General features: G+C 42.0%; 1 protein-coding gene across 2 annotated transcripts in view; it reads left to right on the forward strand.

Annotated features, from left to right (window-relative positions):
* Positions 1–6,229: 6,229 nt before the first annotated feature.
* The window catches only part of LOC146986749 (sodium-coupled neutral amino acid transporter 3-like), a 37,656-nt gene continuing 23,941 nt past the window's right edge, over positions 6,230–19,944 (forward strand). The window contains exons 1-4 of one of the 2 annotated variants that reach the window (XM_085775526.1): positions 6,230–6,421; positions 9,891–9,926; positions 10,937–11,030; positions 12,606–12,721. In XM_085775526.1, the coding sequence (XP_085631652.1) occupies positions 6,285–6,421; positions 9,891–9,926; positions 10,937–11,030; positions 12,606–12,721 (383 nt within the window). In that variant the 5' untranslated portion in view covers positions 6,230–6,284. The remainder of the gene's footprint in view (positions 6,422–9,890; positions 9,927–10,936; positions 11,031–12,605; positions 12,722–19,944) is intronic. The other variant, XM_085775527.1, reaches the window with a different exon arrangement.

A 19,944-nucleotide genomic window follows, 5' to 3' on the forward strand; every position in this document is an offset into this window, starting at 1 on the left:
GCGTTTGGGCAATCAGCCGACCTCAGCGTTACCAGGTCAGTGGGTGTGTCCACTATTTAACACAAAGCCAGCTGATTCCAATCTCCATTCACGTACATACACAGAACATTTATAGGCTAAATACTGTATTGAAACAGTCAAAAAATGTCAGAAAATATCATACAGAACCATGAAGAACATTATCATGTAAAAAACATTAACGAAAATACAATCAAGCACTATATTCATAAAAATCGACAAGTTGTGAATGTGACAACAACACTTGTCCCTACTGTTTGATCCTATTAGACCTACATCCTAGACAGTAATAGAAAGAACACACATGGGTCTGTATAGTAACCTCGGCTCTGTGTTAAATAGTGGACACACCCACTGACCTGGTAACGCTGAGGACGGCTGATTGCCCAAACACGTCCGTTTCTCGCTGCCGAGCAGTTTTTATGAATTAAAAAGTGTTTCACTGAAAGTGAGTGCTGTCACAACCTTTTTTTACTTTGGTTATGTAAGCGCCTGAGAAAAGCTCCAGCCTATATAAATCTGAATTATTATTATTATCAGTATTGTTATTATTATTATCATTCCAGAACAGAAATAACAGCTGAAGTTTCTGCTGGATAAAAAACAACAACCTTGTCCTACTTTTAAAGGAACATTTCCCCCACGGCGTTTTAAACTTTGTCTCTTTCACATTCAGTTTGCTCTGAACTTGGACGGAGGAGGAGGAGGTTCTGGCTGATTGAGTTCGTTTCCTTTGTTATTGAACATAATAATTGTAGAAGCCACAACTGTCCAAGCAGCTCTGCAGCTTCCTCCTCCTCTGACCTGAGCTCCGTCGTCCTCTAAAGCCGCCTCGTGATTTGTGCACGGTGTGAGTGGCGTCCCGGTTTCCGCGCCGTGATTGGTCCTCTGCCTCCGCTGTCGTCAGCAGCTCTACAGCTACAACCGTGCATGAATACAGGACACTGGCATTTGCTGAATTCAAGGTGGCGTCTTTTCAATTAGAGCCACAGTGAAATACCTTTTCAGCCTCTCGAGTGGCGCGGCGAGCAGCGGCCAAGAGGCCCCCGAGGCCGGCCGTATAATGATGCCTGGCACAAAGAGCTCCACTGTTCCCCGACCCGTTCCCAGGAAACCACACAACATGTCTCATTGTGCTGTGTTGCTTTGCTGCCCGGCCACGTTGCACCGGCTTCAGCCAGAGAGACACACCGAGAGAGAGAGAGAGAGGCACCGGCTGCTCAGTGAAGCTCGCAGCGCCGCGGTGGGGAGGACCGGCCCAGGTCTGGGTCTAGGTCCAGGTCCAGGTCTATAGGTCTAGGTCCAGGTCCAGGTCTATAGGTCTAGGTCTAGGTGCAGGTCTAGGTCTATAGGTCTAGGTCTAGGTGCAGGTCTAGGTCTATAGGTCTAGGTCTAGGTCCAGGTCCAGGTCTATAGGTCTAGGTCCAGGTCCAGGTCTATAGGTCTAGGTCTAGGTGCAGGTCTAGGTCTATAGGTCTAGGTCTAGGTGCAGGTCTAGGTCTAGGTCTAGGTCCAGGTCTAGGTCTATGAAGACCAGGGCTCATTCATCTCACACTACGAATGAATGTTATTTTATTCATGTGTCATTAAAGGACAATTCCAGGCGAATTCAACTCAGGGGTGTATTTTCATATCATTTTAGGTCTAAAAGAATGAATCTGAAGATTTTCAGTTTAATGTCTCCTGTTTTGCGGTAGTTGTGTCTGTCCCTGCATCGCCACGGCAGCAATGAATGGGAGTGGATGTAAGTTCTGCTGTTTAGGCTGTTTCCATCCCTCAAAGCCGCAATTTTTTTCCACAGACAGCGTCAGATGGAGACTCAAACATGCACCGAGAAGTTTATTTACTTCAAGCAAGCCGACATGTTTGTAAAACTAGATCTAATTCAAAGTCTCCCGGAGTCTCGCGCGAGACCCAGTTGCCGTGCTCGGTGTGTTCAGGTGCAGTGGGAAAAGCTACCGTTTGTGTCATAAACACAGGAATATCAACTCTTGACTTGCTTCAAGTAAAAAAAACTTCTCGGCGCATGTTTGAGTAGCCACCTGACGCTGTCTGTGGAAAAAAATGTACACTTCAAGCAAGTAAAGAGTTGATATTCCTGTGTTTATGACACAAGCGGTAGCTCCTACTGCGCCTGAACACACCAGCACTGCAACTTCGGGCTCGTGCCAGACTCCGGGAGACTTTGAATTAGATCGACTTTTACAAACATGTCGGCTTGCTTGAAGTAAATAAACTTCTGGGTGCATGTTTGAGTCGCCATCTGATGCTGTCTGTGGAAAAAAATTGCGGCTTTGAGGGCTGGAAACAGCCTAAACAGCGGAACTTACATCCACTCCCATTCATCGCTGCCGTGGCGATGCGGGGACAGACACAACTACCGCAAAACAGGAGACATTAAACTGAAAACCTTCAGATTCCTTCTGTTAGACCTAAAATGATCGGAAAATACACCCCTGAGTTGAATTCGCCTGGAATTGTCCTTTAAGGTGCCCAGCCTATAGGGCAGATTTCATACTCATTCAACATATTCAGCATAATACAAACCAAACCAAACCAAACCACATAGATTGTACATTTTGAGTACAAATAATTAATTCTTTCTTAAAGCAGAAGTCAGCGATCCGGTGGTTTTGGCTAATGCTGCGTTCCAGGCAGGCTTTTGAAACCGTAAGTTACAGCTTCAAGTCACGACTTACGACTTTGTAGCGTTCCAGGCAACCCACTCGTGTTTCTCCGACCTGTTTTACCTGTGAAAGTCACTATAACGGCCACTCGTAACTTCTGACCCGTGAACTCGTACCAGATCGAACTGGTACCACTTCACAGGTCGGAAATACACGAGTTACGAGTTGCCTTGAACGCACCATAACTTCTTGTCAGCCGATGGAGTTAGCAGCCCCCGCCCTCGTCATGGATCTATTGGCCCTCGTCCCTACGTCACCACATTCAGGCGCATCCCTTGGCTGCACACACAGAGAGGACTGCCCCTTTATGCCGTTCTCTCTCCTCATTGGATAAAGGTTGTAGGATACAAGGAAAGTTTTCTCCTGGGCTCAGAGCAGAGCAGAGTGACTGACAGACCCGTGTTTCAGACCAAACACTCTATAGAAGTGATTGCTGTCGGAAAATACAACTATTTAAGACTCATATTAACACAAACATTCACCTTACTTCTGCTTTAATTTCCAAGCACTTTTAAAAAATAAATAAAAGTAGCTATAGTAAAGTAGTTGCTCTTCTCTAAAAAAACGTAGGGGCCGTCCATAGGAGGGTTAGGGTTAGGAGGGTTAGGAGGAAAACCGCGATTTCTAGTTGACATTGTTTGACGTCACACTGTGCGAGGGTAAACAGTGAGTTGTATCCATGGAGACTTGTGGAGCTCTAGACGTGACCAGCTGACGGAGTTGCTGTTACCTGGAGCTATTTAGCATTTAGCATTTAGCATAACCATTGTTGTTTTTCCAGTATGAATTTTTCCAGCCTTGTGATTGGCTGAAATGGCCTTCCTGTTAGGAGTGCTATCGCCACCTACTGCTTTGGAATGTGCATGACATTGTTTGAGGCGGATTTTGCGGTTTCATGTGGACGGAGATATTTTTTATCACACCGGTGGTGTGGACGGGAATTTATTTTTTAACCAGGGGCCAGAAAAGTTGCTTGAAAAAATTAAAACGTGTCTGAAAACAAGCTACTTTTTAAATGTGAAGAATCTTATTTTAAGTCTAATGATATTTGTTTTGACTAGAAACGACATTTTGACTAGAAATAAGACAAATATTCTTGGTAAGATTTTGAATTTTTGCAGTGTACTTCTATTGCCAGAGGGAGAATCCCAGACCTCACACATGTTTCAGCTGACAATAACAAGTTCTGAGTTTTGCCATTAGCCAGTTTTTCTTTATAGCCTACTCAAGATTAGAAATAACTTCTGCTTCACAAAAGCCAAAAAAAGCCAAAAAAAGCCCACTACGTCTGATGTGTTAAAATATTATTACCACACAAAGCAGTTACTACGTCTGAAAGGAGCCGTCTGTGCAGCGGAAGAAGGAGCCAGAGGGAACGGTGACAGCTGATTGGCTGCCAGCAGAGCAGCAAGTGGTCGTACAGAAACCCTGAAACCTCCACCGACCCCCCCGACCCCCCCTCTGGTTAAAAAAAAAAGGGAAACGGAGAGAAAAGTGACAAGCAGAAAAATGGAGGCACAAAGACGGTTTGAGCTGGTTGGTGGCTGGTCCGAGCTGGTTCTGCTCGGCCGGGGGTGCAGCTATTTGTGTGTGTGTGTGTGGCCCCCCAGAGAGCTCTTCATTATGGAGCTTGGAAGTGAAGGGAGAGGGGAGGGGAGGGGGAGGAGAGGAGGGGAGGGGGGAGTGGGGGGGGGGTCAGCTGGTCTGAAGACGTCTCAGCAGGAAACCAGGAAGTGGAGTTCTGACGCTGAGCCAAGTGTGTCAGAGCTGAGCTGCACATGAGGAGCTGACGGCTGCTGACGAGTCAATTATTCTGGAGCTGCAGCCAAACACTCATTCATTCATTCATTCATTCATTCATTCATTCATTCATTCATTCATTCATTCACGGTCTCTGGACTCGGGGGGCCATGTGCTCTGACAGAGGGGGAGGGGGGAGGGGGGGGGGTGGACATGTTTTCTTGTTTCTTGGTCTCGTCCACTCAAGTTTACAACATCACAGAGGAACAACAACTTTAATCTACGTCTTAACCTACATCATTGATGCTTAAAGGACTATTCCAGGCAAATTCAACCTGGGGCTCTAGTTTCCTAAAACTTAAGGTCTAAATAAAAGAATTAATCTACAGACTTTGTATCACAGCTCCGTTTACAAACATGTCGTCTTTCTTGAAGTGAACAAAACCCTTGGTGTATGTTTGAAGACATCTGACGTTGTCTGTTTTTATGGGATGTAAACAGCCTAAACAGCCCGCGTGTGGCGCAGTGGGTTGTTAATGGGTCCATTTTCGATAAATATAATGTTTTGTCTTTATAGTTATTTTGATATTATTATTTAGTGGTCTTGTGCCGGTCCAAGAATTTCACCGTGCGCGCGGAGGCTCATGGGAAATGTAGTGTGAAAAAACACTTAACTTTCCAAAACTCCTCGTTGCCCCTTTAAAGGAGACATATCACTTTCTGAAGGCTCTTTAACATAAATCTGGGTGTTTGCCGCCTGGCCCCAAAATGTGAAAATTGACAAATAAATCAGTCATTTTCAGGTTCCTGAGGTTTAAATCCATGTGGTTTTACCAGCTGTTCCCTCAGTTGTCTTCCAGTGATGTAACTAGTTTTAAAATTTGCATAACCCCACCCCTACCTGGTACCAGTAGAAGGGGGCGGGGCCTGATGAGCAGTGGCTCATTTGCATTTAAAGGGACAGACACTGAAACCAGCCGTTCTGAACAGGGCTGTTTGAGAGAGGATGAAAAGAGCTGTGATGTTTGATCCTTGGGGGATTTTGACGAAGCATGTCACAGACATACGACACCTGGGAACTATTTATATATACGTATCGTATCGTATCGTATCGTATCGTATTTTAATTTGTGGAAAAGGTGCGTGATATGTCCCCTTTAAATCAACGGGTGTATTTACAGATCCCTCACTTTTAAAATGAAGAGAGCCATGACAAGTTTTGTACCATCATCGATCAGACTACTGAACAGCTGACCTGGTCTGGCTTGTGTGTGCTAGCTAGTGCGTTTGTGTGTGTGTGTGTGTGTGCGTCCTTCTCTCTTTTTAACATTTGTTTAGTATTTTTAACTTTTTAACATTTGTATTTATCAATATGTATTTATCTTGTTTAAACGTGTACTGACGCTTTCCCCAAATGACAAAAATGGAAAAATAAAGTTCTTTGAATTGAATTGATTTGTGTAAACCAGATGTTGTTCTGGTTCAGTCTGTTCCGGGTGTTGCTACTGGTTTAGGGCGTATTCACACCAGGAAAGACAGAAAGGTTCAGCTCAGACCTTTACTACTCACATGAGTCACTCTGAGCGGTGTTAGGTCGATGAACCGTTGACCTTTGACCTCCAGCCACCATGTGCTCACTCTTAATGAACCTCACAGGTTAGAATCAATAATCAACCACAGGGTCGTTGCTCCTCTGTCTGACCCGCTGCGCCTCCACTGAAGTGAAATGTTGTTTCTAACTGTCCATATCTGTTCTTCCACAGATCCCAGGAGGAGAATAAAAACCTAACGAACACAGATAAATAAACACCACATACACACACACACACACACAGAACCATGAGTGAAGATCAACCAGCAGAGACCGTGGAGACGACTCCTGCTGAGGTCATCTCCATCCCCAACGGGAAAGGCCACGAGGCCGGAGAGGAGATCACAGCCTCGGCCAAAACTCCTCCAGCAGACGATGGAGACAAGTGAGTCGCTCTGACTTCTACGTGTTCGTCTCATCATGGTTGTGTGTTTAACGTCAATCTGCATTTTATTTTAAACAATCTGAGGCCGTATTCAGACCTGTGGCCCGTTTGCTTTGTTTTCATCCAGAGGTTAAAATGATGCAACTGCTGCATTCTTCTTTTGGGGTCGTTTGTGTTCCCATGGTAACAGACCCAACCGGTCCAAAGTTGTAGACAAATGCCAGCTGTTCTCTCATTGGTCAGAAATCTTACCCTGATAAGGAGGAGGAGGTTATCTGGGAAAAACAAAAACCAGTAACCCTTTAATTTACAGGCCGTTAATTAGCTGATAATGTCTAGAAATAACGGACAGTTTCATAGTAATGTCATGTGTCTAATAAAGGAAAAAGATTAAACATGCTTCTCATGCTTTGAATTCTTTGGGGAAGGTCAGAATTTTTCTCCAATAAGTCCTTTGTAACTGATCAATGTTTCTGGACTATTTCTACATAATCATTTGTTATTTCTTGGCCATATTTCTCAATATTACTATGAAATTGACTGTTTTCTATAGACTTTATGACACAAGTTCATCCTCAATCACATTTAGATCAGTGGTTCTCAAAGTTGGGGACCCCCTTGAGAGGTTTCAAGGGGGTCCCCAACGTTTTCTTGAAATTTTACCACTTTTTTCTAGAATTGTTGCCACTTTTTTTGTTTTAGAAATTTTACAACTTTTTCTAGATTTTTTAAAAAACTTTTTGGGAGAAATTTTACCACTTTTTTTTCAAGAAAATGTTTAACTTTTTCTTTTCTTTTCTTTTCTTTTTAGAACTCTTACCACTTTTTTTCTAGAATTAAAAGAAAAATACATTTTGAGATTTTTTACCACTTTTTTCTATAAAATATTTAAATATTTTTGGAGAAATTGTACAATTTTTTTTCCAGAAGTTTCTCTACAATATTTCCAAAAATTCACACCATTGGCCCTAATTTGAACGTACATTGGCAAAAATGTCTCAGAACAAATGCTTGTGTATTTCTGGTGTTTGCTTCAAAATTTTGTCCAATGGGGGTCCATGGTCTTATTTTTGTCAATTTAGAGTCTATGATGTTTGAGAACCACTGATTTGCTATATTACATGATCCAGTACAGAGTTAAATCTACTTACTTCTAATGCCAGAGGGAGAATCCCGGACCATGATGTTTCTGGGATATTTCTACGTAATCATTCGTTATTTCTTGGCCATATTTCTCAGTATTACTATGAAACTGACCGTTTTCTAGACATTATGATGCAATCTCTTGTTATTTCTAGACATTATTGCGTAATTAACGGCCTGTAAATTAAAGGGTTTCCCAGACCTCTGGCTCATTTACTTTGTTCCGGTTCAGCAGCAGCAGCTTGATTGATTGATTGCTGCATTTTTCTTTTTGGTCGTCATTTGTGTTCCCATGGTGACAGTCCCATGGTCAGAAATCTTACCCTGAAGAAGGAGGAGGAGGTTACCTGAGAAAAACACTAAAACCATGGAATAGAGGTCTCAACGGGCCTGGGACTTAAAACCTGAACCCAAACCGAGACATTTGTGTATATTTCTGGCCCAAACCCGGCAAAAAGAAAGAAAAAAAAGGAAGCATGTGATATCAGCAGTGTGTCACGTGTTGTGTCATTTACAAACCGCTCCAGAGCTCGAATGGAAAGTAAGTAAATAGAAATAATCCAACAGAGTCCCGTCCTTACAACAACGTTACTGTTATTCAACAGCCTACAGTATATTATTTAGTATTAGGTTTGTATTTAGGATTGATCTTGGATACAAAACACAAATTTACATATAAATTACATGCATCACTTACAAATTAAAATGACAAATAGAAAATAAATTGAAATGAAATGGATGACAGGAGAGAGAGAGAAGTTTTAAATTTGACGCTAATGACTGATTGGTAGAAGAGAAAGAGGATGGCAGACTGTGATTGGTTGAATTATGAGAATAAGGGTGGAGCGAGATGATAGCGGGAAAACAGGGAAAGGGCTTCGAGGCTTAAAGGGACAGTCTTCCTGTCTGAACTTTCACTTAGCTTTATTATTGATTGATCGTGGATACAAACCACAAATGTACATATAAATTACATGCATCACTTGCACATTAAAATGACAAATAGAAAATGAATTGAACTGAAAACAAACCAGATGAATGAATGAAACAGTTCTAATGGTTCATGGTGTTGATGATGTGGTTGCGTGTCTGGATTGAGCTTTAAGCATCAGTGAACTCTGAGCGAGAGGCTTCAATGGTCACGATACATCAGAGAGAGGAACCATGGTGACGAGGCGGCGGCGCCATGACGACATCACTGGTTCCTCTCTCTGATGTATCGTGACCATTGAAGCCTCTCGCTCAGAGTTCACTGATGCTTAAAGCTCAACTCAGACACGCAACCACATCATCAACACCATGTACCATTAGACTACTGTTTCATTCATTCATTTCAATTCATTTTCTATTTGTCATTTTAATGTGTAAGTGATGTGTGTAATATAGTATATGTAAATGTGTGGTTTGTATCCAAGATCATTTAATAATGAAGCTAAGTGAAAGTTCAGACAGGAAGACTGTCCCTTTAAGCCTCGAAGCCCTTTCCATGTTTTCCCGCTATCCTCTCGCTCCACCCTTATTCTCATAATTCAACCAATCACAGTCTGCCATCCTCTTTCTCTTCTACCAATCAGTCATTAGCGTCAAATTTAAAACTTCTCTCTCTCTCTCCTGTCATCCATTTCATTTCAATTTATTTTCTATTTGTCATTTTAATTTGTAAGTGATGCATGTAATTTATATGTAAATGTGTGTTTTGTATCCAAGATCAATCAATACTACACTGCTCAAAAAAATAAAGGGAACACTTAAACAACACATTGTAACTCCAAATACATCACAGCAATGTGAATGGATGATCATTTTGATTTACATTGATCATTTTTATGTTATGTTGTTTTCAACATACTAAAGTATATATTGAATAACGATTTTAAACTGCAATATTTCATTAATTGAGATCTAAGATGTGTTGTTTAAGTGTTCCCTTTATTTTTTTGAGCAGTTATATAATATAGGCTGTTGAATAACAGTAACGTTGTTGTAAGGACGGGACTCGGTTGGATTATTTCTATTTACTTACTTCGTACATGCTCTCTCTGTCTGTGTTTATATATCAATAAAAAGACTTGATTGTCCTGTAGTTACTGTGTGGTGATTGGCTGCTGAAGTTCCTCTGAGCCAAACGCTCAGCTGCTACCTGCTGCTCTCAGCCTCTACTCATCCCTCTGGTTCCCTGTAATAGATGGTTTTATGTGCAGGAATCAGAGGCTCGATGATAAAAAACTCCTTCACTCAGTTATTCACTTCGTTATGTGACGACTCAGGCTGTTGTTGTTGTTGTGTTTCTGCTCTGTGCTCTCATTGGCTGACGGACGGACTGTAGGGAAACTGTTCCTAACAGTGCCCAGAACGATGCCAGGTATGTATGGAAACACACATATATATATTTATGGGTCAATGGTGTGATTTACTGTAAACCAGTGTCAAGTGGTGTCTGTGGTATTTTTTCATATAAATCTGACTATATACAGGAAAATAAATCTGGACTCAAATGTGGAATAAATGTAATTCACTGTTTTACAATGCAACAACAGCTGTGTTTCCATTACAGATTTTCGCAAAATAAAAGCGATATTTCTGAAACTTCGAAAAAGTGCAATTGCTATTTGCGGGTGTTTCCATTGAAAGGTGTTTTGTGAATGAGCCGCAATCTAGTCTTGCGATATCCCATAAGCAAGCAATGCATCACAAACAACATGTGATTAATTCATCCCCTCCAATCACATAAACCAACACAGCGTGGACACACACAACTCCGCTGACACCGCTGACGTGTAGAAAAGCGAAAAAAGTGTTTCCATTACACTTTTGCGATACACGTTTGTAATGATACGTCTCAAAAACCACCTCATGAGAGCGTAAAAACTTTTTAGCGATATTTGAGAGTTTTTTCGAAATGTAGGTGTTTCCATTACCAGTTTTTCATTTCGATATTTAGGTTTTGCACATTTCAAGGGGAAATGGAAACGCACCTACTGTCTTTCTGGACAAATTTGACATCACTTGTCACATTATTTAGAAGAAAAGCTTTTTGTTTTCGGGCTAAGTCCTGTTCAGTTCAGTGGTGTTAAATGCTCCTATGTTTTGTCGCATTTCATTATCTATATGTTTTGTATGTAATTTCACATAATAAATAGAAACTTGGGGGGGTGGGGATGAATGAGAAAGGGGAAAAAGAGAGGTCTTTTTTTTTCTTTCCATCAGTTCATTTACTTTTGTGCTGCTGTGTTGCAGTGTCAGGTCCTTCCTGTCTTGTGCTGTGTCATGTCACTTGTATTCCACAATAAAAAACAAAACAAATGTAGAACACACACACACACACACACACATATATGTGTGTATAACATCGGTGTGTGTTCTTCTCCACAGTCCTCACAGAACCGACAACAGCGGCTCCAACCTCCCCGGCAGCCAGGAGTTCCTCTCCGGCGTGGACGACAAGAAGACGCCGCGCTTCACAGATGTAAGTCCAACACTCACCTTAGTTAGTTAGGTGCAGGGGTGGAAAGAGTACCAAAAAAATCTACTCAAGTAAAAGTACAGTTACCTTGATGAAATTTTACTCAAGTAAAAGTAAAAGTACTGGTGTAAAAATCTACTCAAGTAAAAGTAAAAAGTAGTTCATTTAAAATTTACTCAGAGTAAAAGTTACTTAGTTACTTTTTTTTGGGGGGGGGGGCAGAGATTGGCCTCACATTCTCCGTGCATGTCTCTGTGTTTCAAATCCGTCCCTTCTCCATCGATACACTGGTCTCCATCATCTTTTAGCTCCTGTGGCACCAACTTGATTCTGACCTTCTGACACTGCAGTTGTCCAGAGCCAATCAGATGGACAGTTACAGTTACTGGCCTAAGGTTGTCACGATGATCATGATACTAACATTTTCAACTCAATATCGATATTAAGGAAAATATTCGATACTCAATACCATTTTCAATACGGATAAAAAAAGAAAAGAAAAATCTCTCTCTCCCTCTTTCACTCACACACACCTGCTTTTTTTTTTACTGTCTTTCCTGTCTGCTCTCAAGGAGGAGGAGGAGGAGGAGGAGGAGGGGGGGGGGGGGTTACTGTAGGTTCTCTCTCTCTCTCTCTCTCTCTCTCTCTCACACACACACTCACTCACTCACACACACACACACACTCACACACACACACACACACACACACACACACACACACACACACACACACACACACACACACACACACACACACACACACACACACACACACACTTGCCTCTTTACTGTAACGGCTCTGAAGCAGTGGGCTGCTTGTCTGTTCCTCTGAGCATGGCCATGGATCTGACTGGGCTCCTACATTTAACTCAACGGACCGCCGGTCCGGCCTTCAGCCCCGGTGTGTCTAGTCATTTAGCCTGCAGGGTCAGCAGTCCCGTTACCGAACACAGCCGGACATGCTCATGATTCATTAAACAAAAAAAGCCCGGACGCCACGGACAGGACGTGAGAAGTGGACATGTCCGGGCAAAAGAGGACGTTTGGTCACCGTAAACGTAGCCAAATAGATGGACATGCCTGATAACGTTGTCTTTAATCATTAACGTCAGCTTTTAACCGCTAGCTGCGGCTAATGGCTAAGACGACAACATAGCGACGAGCCCTGTTACACACAAACTCACGTAGCGGTGAGGGGGAAAGAGGTGTGTGTACCTGCTTGCTGCTGTGTGCGTCTGTGAAGAGAGAGAGAGAGAGAGAGAGAGGCGGCAGCGGCGTAGCTACTTTTGACAGCCCACACAGACGCAGTGCAAGTTCATATATATTTTTTTACTTTGTAACTTAAGCTATTTAAAATGTAACTAAGTAAATTTCTTCCAACAATATGTACTCAAGTAAAAGTAAAAGTACTGATTTTAAAAATTACTCAAAAAAGTACAAGTACACAAAAAAGCTACTTAATTACAGTAACTTGAGTAAATGTAACTCGTTACTTTCCACCCCTGGTTAGGTGTGTGTGTGTGTGTGTGTGTGTGTGTGTGTGATGCGATTTAACATGTGTTTTAATGTCTTCCAGTTTGAAGGGAAAACCTCGTTCGGGATGTCGGTGTTCAACCTGGGCAACGCCATCATGGGCAGCGGCATCCTGGGTCTGGCCTACGCCATGGCCAACACAGGGGTCGTCCTCTTCCTGTGAGTCTACACACACACACACACACACACACACACACACACACACACACACACGTCCTGACGCTGCCAGTTGAATCTCAGCTCACAGATGTTGATGAGTCAGTTTCTTCCCCGTCTGCAATCTCACAGAAATAAACCTGCTAATTGTTTGGTAATTGGCTTGAATCACAGCACACACACACACACACACACACACACACACACACTGATGACACAGGGCACAAGGCTCAGATTAATAACACACTGGAAACCTCTCACTTGTGCTGTGAATGAGAGTGAGTGAAATTACAGATAACCACGTTGTGTTCTCCGTGGGTTTGATTCCCTGCTTCCCTCTTTCTTTCCTGCCCTCCCCCCAAATTTCTATTAATTATGTGAAATTACAAACAAAACATATAGATAATGAAATGCGACAAAACATAGGGGCATTTAGCACCACTGAACTGAACAGGACTTTGCCTAAAAACAAAAAGCTTTTCTTCTAAATAATGTGACAAGTGATGTCGAATTTGTCTAGAAGCACAGTGTTGCATTGTAAAACAGTGAATTACATTTATTCCACATTTGAGTCCACATTTATTTTCCTGTATATAGTCAGATTGATATGAAAAAATACCACAGACACCACTTGACATTGGCTTAAAGGGATAGTTCAACATTTTGGCAAACAGCCCCATTACCATAATCCCTATAGTCATAGCAGTAGGTTCGTTACCTTTAATTGTCAGTGCAAGCTATTTTTAGAACGGCGGAGCAGAGCCGTGAGCTGCTCAGAGCTACGCTACGGAGGCTCATTATGGGATTTCTTGGTTTCCCTCATCAAACTCATCAAATACACAATCCAACAACTCCACAACGCTCTGGTGGACAAGTTGTGAGCTGCACATTCACCACGTTATGAGATAATAACACAACGTTACCACACAGAGTTGTTTTAGAGGGAAATACAGAGACTGACTCTTCATTATGACAGATGTTGGCTGTGGTTCTCTCATCTACAAATGTTTGTTCATTGATGATCTTACGACACGATATGATACGATACCACACAATACGATACGATACGATACGATACCACGCGATGTGATGCGATACGATACGATATGATACGATGCGATGCGATACGATATGATACGATACGATACTATACTATACTATATGATACGATACGATACGATACCACACAATACGATACGATACCACACAATACGATGCGATACGATACGATATGATACGATACCACACAATACGATACGATACTATACTATACTATATGATACGATACGATACGATACCACACAATACGATACGATACCACACAATACGATGCGATACGATACGATATGATACGATACCACACGATATGATGCGATACGATACGATATGATACGATGCGATGCGATACGATACGATATGATACAATACGATACGATACTATACTATACTATATGATACGATACGATACGATACCACACAATACGATACGATACGATACCACACGATACGATGCGATACGATACGATATGATACGATACGATACCACACAATACGATACGATGTGATACGATACGATACCACACAATACGATACCACACGATACGATACGATACGATACAATACGATACAATACGATACGATAAACTTGTGTGTGTGTGTGTGTGTTTGTTACGTGCCAAAAGCAAAGTAAAGAAAAGCAGAAACTGAACTCTACTCTCTTATGTCGATGCAAAAAGTTGGTGCCGAAACCCGGGAGATGGAGAATGAGACCTCTGTGTTGTCTAGCAACTTTTGCATGACATTATTAGTTTTTAAGGAAGACAGAGAGTAGAGTTTGGTTTCTGCTTTTCACACACAAGATCATGAATGAACAAACATTGAAAACTGCTGCAACAACAGATAAGACGACACAGATATACACATGGTAACATGGTAGATGATAAATAACCTTATCCACCGCTCCATGGATTGATTTCTCACCGGCTTCGTTGAGAAAGACACGTTGTGAAGACACAGAGTTCAGATTTAAATCCTCCTCCTCCTCCTCCTCTTCCTTGTCGGCAGCAGCAGCAGGATCATGACGTCACAGCTTCTCTGTATCTGTCTCATTATGTATGTATAGTATGTATTATGTTCATCCTCGGTCTGATCCAGATCCACCGGAGCCTTTTGACCTTTAAGAGTTAAACCAGAGAGAAGCCGAGCAGAGGAGACTCAGACTCTGAAGCTCTGAGGCTCAGTACTACCAGTCTGTATCAGTCTTTATCTTTATCTGAAGCAGCATCGACTCACTGTTGCTGCTTTAATGAATTCCTCCTGTTTTGCGGTAGTTGTGTCTGTCCCCGCATCGCCATGGCAGCGATGAATGGGAGCGGATTGAAGTTCTGCTGCTTAGGCTGTTTCCATCCCTCAAAGCCACAGACAGCGTCAGATGGAGACTCAAACATGCAGCCAGAAGTTTATTTACTTGAAGCAAGCTACTTGAAGCAAGTCCAGAGTTGATATTCCTGTGTTTATGACACAAACGGGAGCTTCCCACTGCACCTGAACACACCGAGCGTCAACTTGGGTCTCGACTCCGCCAGACTTTGAATTAGATCTAGTTTTACAAACATGTCGGCTTTTTCGCATTTCGGGGCTTCAATACAAGACGGACATTACATACGAGCAGCATGGAGGTATTTGGATGTTTTTTGGTGTGTCTTTTTGTTACCAAGACAGTTGGTATCCATTAGCAACCGTCATATGGACATGCACTGCTACGCCGAGACCCCCTGTAACTCAGAGAAGCCACGGAGGACTCTGAAACTTCTCCCAGCCCTTAGTCCACATGAGGGGGAGGAGAAATTTCAATTTTGGGTGAACTATCCCTTTAAGCTATAAAGAATGAATAAGAATAAACAGAAATAGACACATAGTTAGGCTCATGTTGCTTTGTTTCTTTGCTCTGCATCACGTCTCTCCTCCTCCTCCTCCTCCTCCCTCTGACTCTGTGTTTCCTGGTGACGGCTCTGGCTGCTCCACTCACTGTGTTTTTGTGTTTTTGTGCGAGTACATTAAAGGGCATCGGTGTTAAGCCCCTCCCCCCCTCGGCCAGTGAAGGTCAGTGGACTGAGCCTCCTGGAATTAAAACAACACACAGTTTCAGTCGATGAGGAGGATGAAACAGTGTTTCTGTAGCCGGAGAATAAGAAGTGAACGTTCCCGGAACAGCAGAAGAGACACTTTCATGTTTCCAGTCAGACGATGTTTATGTGGCGTTGTTCCTGCACTGCAAAAACTCTACATCTTTCCAAGAATATTTGTCTTATTTCTTGTCAAAATGTCTCATTTCTAGTCAAAACTAATCTCTTTCCACTTTATAAATAAGACTCATCACCTGAAACTTATCTTGTTTTTAGATCATTTTCACTTATTTCAAGTTTATTTTAATTTGAAATAAGTAGAAACATCTGCCAGTGAAAGCAAGGAAGTTTTTTGTGCTTGTAATAAGAAAGAAAAACTTGCTCCACTGTCAGATTCTTCTACTTATTTCAAGTGAAAATAGACTTGAAATAAGTAAAAAGTGTCTATAAATAAGCTACTTTTTTATGTATAACTATGTACGTATATGTATAAATATACATATTTTAGGTATAATGAGATTTGTTTTGACTAGAAATGACATTTTGACTAGAAATAAGACAAATATTCTTGGTGAGATATTGAGTTTTTGCAGTGTGTTCCTGAACGTTCCTCCGTCCGCCGTGTGAACTGGTGTTTCAGGGCGGTCGGTCGGTCATGTCTGGAGGATTTTCCCTCGTGTTAGAAAAAGCTCCTTAATTTGAGCTGAGTTGTGTGACCGTGTGTGTGTCTGAGTGTGTGTGAGTGTGTGTGTGTGTGTGTGTGTGTGTGTGTGTTTGTCTGTGACACTTCGACAGACGCTGAAATGAAATGAAACGAACCGTGAAGCTGATTAATCCACATATCACTCTGATCACGTGCACGGCAGCAACAGTACAGTACGTGATGAAGTGGAGCAGAGTGTGTGTCTGTATGCGTGTGTGTGTTTATATATGTGTGATAGAAGATGAAAGGCTGTTTGTGTGTGTGTGTGTGTGTGTGTTTGTGTAAGATCTGCTGTGAAACAATAGAGGAGCTTCTGGGAAACAAACACACACACAGGCAGCCGGGTCAGTGACATATTTGGCGGCGGATTATTAGGCTGCTGGCGGTTTCTCTCTGCTCCACATTGGACTGCAGACCGGTCCAGAACCAGAACCAGAACCAGCACCGGTCTGGTTCAGTCTGGTTCAGTCTGGTTCAGTCTGGACCTCGACTGTGGGTCTTGTTCCTGAAGGGGAGACGAGACCTAAAAAACCAACGCTCGGTAAACAACCAACAACAGAAAAACAGCCAGAAGCAACCGAGCCGACGAGCTGTTACACAATGACTCTGTTACAGGCGGTTTATTCTCATCTCATCCTCTGCTCTGCTGCAAGGACTCAGGATTTCACTACAGATATAAATAGATTTATTAATTTTATGCCAACATAAAAAAAAACACTCAGATAATACATGATAATTCATGTGTATTCACAATTCATATACACGAATTCGGAGAACGTTTTGTGTATGCCGCCATCTTGCGGCGGCGCCATTGCTGCGGTGACATGTGTCAGTCATAGTAAACTGATTCTCTATGACAGCATCATAAATAGGCTGCATTTGTGATGTTTAGTGCCCCCCAGTAACTGATTAAGGTATCTTACATGAATACCAATATTCATTTAGTAATTAATCATTTGTTTGAGCGATTAGCAGGAAAGATTAGAGTAACAGGGAGATAAGAGACTGTATCATAAACAATATAACATACCGGTACGTTATGCGTGCTGACGTTAGCAAGCCAGCAGCGGGATATTTAATCATGTGGACAGGCTACATGAATAAGATTATAAAAACAACAACAACTTGTGCTTTGTTTTAGATATTCAAGAATATTTTATTGACCAGCTGGCCTCCGATGATCAGAAAAAACGTCAATTACAGGACAGGTCTCTGATTTATGGTCAAAATGACCTGAGCTCCGGATGGGTCGGACATATTTTACACCGGCTTTTAGACGACCATGATCACATCATATTGAAGGGATCAGTGAGACATTCACAGACTGTCACCACGATGTGAAGGTAACGGTGAGAAGGGAGGGTAGCCAGGTTGTACAGGTCAGCTGTGACTGCGTCGCTGGCGGCTGCTGCTGCTGCTGCTGCTGCTGCTGCTGCTGACACGCTGTACGTAACGTTACGGTCTAAACACGGACCCCCCTCCTGAAGTAAGGGGCTGTGTTTTGCTGATATTAGAGCAGTCGAGGACGGCACATGTCCTCCCAGCCTTCCTGGACATGTTCGCAGAAGAGAAAGGGAAGAGAAAAGGTCCACTTGCATTCAAATGCCCGCTTCGCGCACAGAGCCAACAGCTGCCTGACTGTGAGTTGTCACCGCAGTAATGGCGGCCGTTCGATTTCCGGTGACGTCGCCGAATCAGTGTATAGGCAAGGCAATTTTATTTGTACACTGCAAAAATTCAAAATCTTACCAAGAATATTTGTCTTATTTCTAGTCAAAACAAATCTCATTCAAATCTCGTTTTGACTAGAAATGAAACATTTTGACAAGAAATAAGACAAATATTCTTGGAAAGATTTTGAGTTTTTGCAGTGTATTGCCCGTTTTTACCAACAGTTTGTCTCAAAGGGCTTTACATTCCATCACAACAACATCCTCTGGCCTTAGACCCTCACATCCACTGAGGAAAAACTCCATGGAAAACCCTTTTAACAGGGAAAACCAGGAGAAAGCTCAGGGTGAGCAACAGAGGAGGGATCCCTCACCCAGGATGGACAGACGGGACAGAGATGTTGTTACAGACAAGAAAACTGTTTATAGTTTATGATACAGAATGTGGGAAACTAGAGTTGATGAAGGCAGCACAGTCATTATGCCTAGGCCGTTCCTTTTTGCACTAGTCTTGTACATTTTTATTGTTTTAGACATTGTAGGATATATTGTATTACTGTATATATTTCTGTCTTATTCTTAGACATTGTTCCTCTTTGTATTTCATTTTTCCTTTGTATTTGTATTTACACATTTCCTTTTGGAGCGACCTGGCATAAGAGTTTCCTTTGGGATGAATAAAGTTCTATCTAATCTAATCTAATCTAATCAAATCTAATCTAACCTAATGTAATAAAAAACAAAAGGTGCGGTATAAAGTCCAAAAACAAACAATAGAAAGCTGTAATTATTTAATTAGAGCTTCATCAATAAAAAGCCATAGATTCTTTATTGATCTTAAGGGAAATTCAAGCATCCAGTAGCAGCACATGACATACAATTAGAAATATAGAGACATAAAAAAGCAATATAAGATTAGGGTTAGGACAAACTTTTGCATGATGACACTAATTATACATCCCAATATTACATATAATATACTAAAAATAGAATAAATGGAAAATAGAAGAGAAAATTGAGAAAAGAATCTGTACAAATATGTGAAGCTGTGTAGAAGTTCTCCTGAGTGCAGCGTGTGTGGCTGGTTGTGAGGGATTATCAGAACAATAGGTGTGTTTATGGTCTGTCGTTCATCCAGTATCCAGTCGTGTGACGTGTGCGCTCACAGTTTTTGCTGATTGCTTACATACTTTGGCTCATTGTGTCAAAACTCTACACACAAGCAAGATAAGACACACAACACCTGACGTGAAACACCTCACAGCTTCGTCAAAGTAGTTCATGTTCTGAGTGAAGTGTCTAATGTAGGAAACTGTGTGTGTGTTGAAGAATCACAAACAAGGTGCAAAGCAGAGAATGTGTTTAAAGGAATAGTTCACCAAAAAATGAAATCCAGTCATTATTGCCTCCCCCCCTCATGCTGATGAATACTCTGGAGTAGTTTTTTATTCCTCAAAGTGCATCTGGAGACCCGGGAGGCCGGTTCCTAGTCCAACCAAAACTTTATATGAGATTAATAGGGCCAGACACAAAAACGTCCATAAAACTACACAACAACCATTTAATATTCCTCCACAGTGCTCGTCCACTGCAATCCAAGTGTCCTGAAGGGAGATAGTCCAGAGTTTACCCAAAACTATGTCATATTTAGGCTGTAAAAATGTCCTAAATGACATAGTTTCCAGTGAACTCTGGACTATCTCCCTTCAGGACACTTGGATTGCAGTG

The sequence above is a fragment of the Trachurus japonicus genome, chromosome 5, assembly GCF_045865225.1.
Source record: "Trachurus japonicus isolate A0001 chromosome 5, Traja_1.0".
NCBI classification, from domain to species: domain Eukaryota; kingdom Metazoa; phylum Chordata; class Actinopteri; order Carangiformes; family Carangidae; genus Trachurus; species Trachurus japonicus.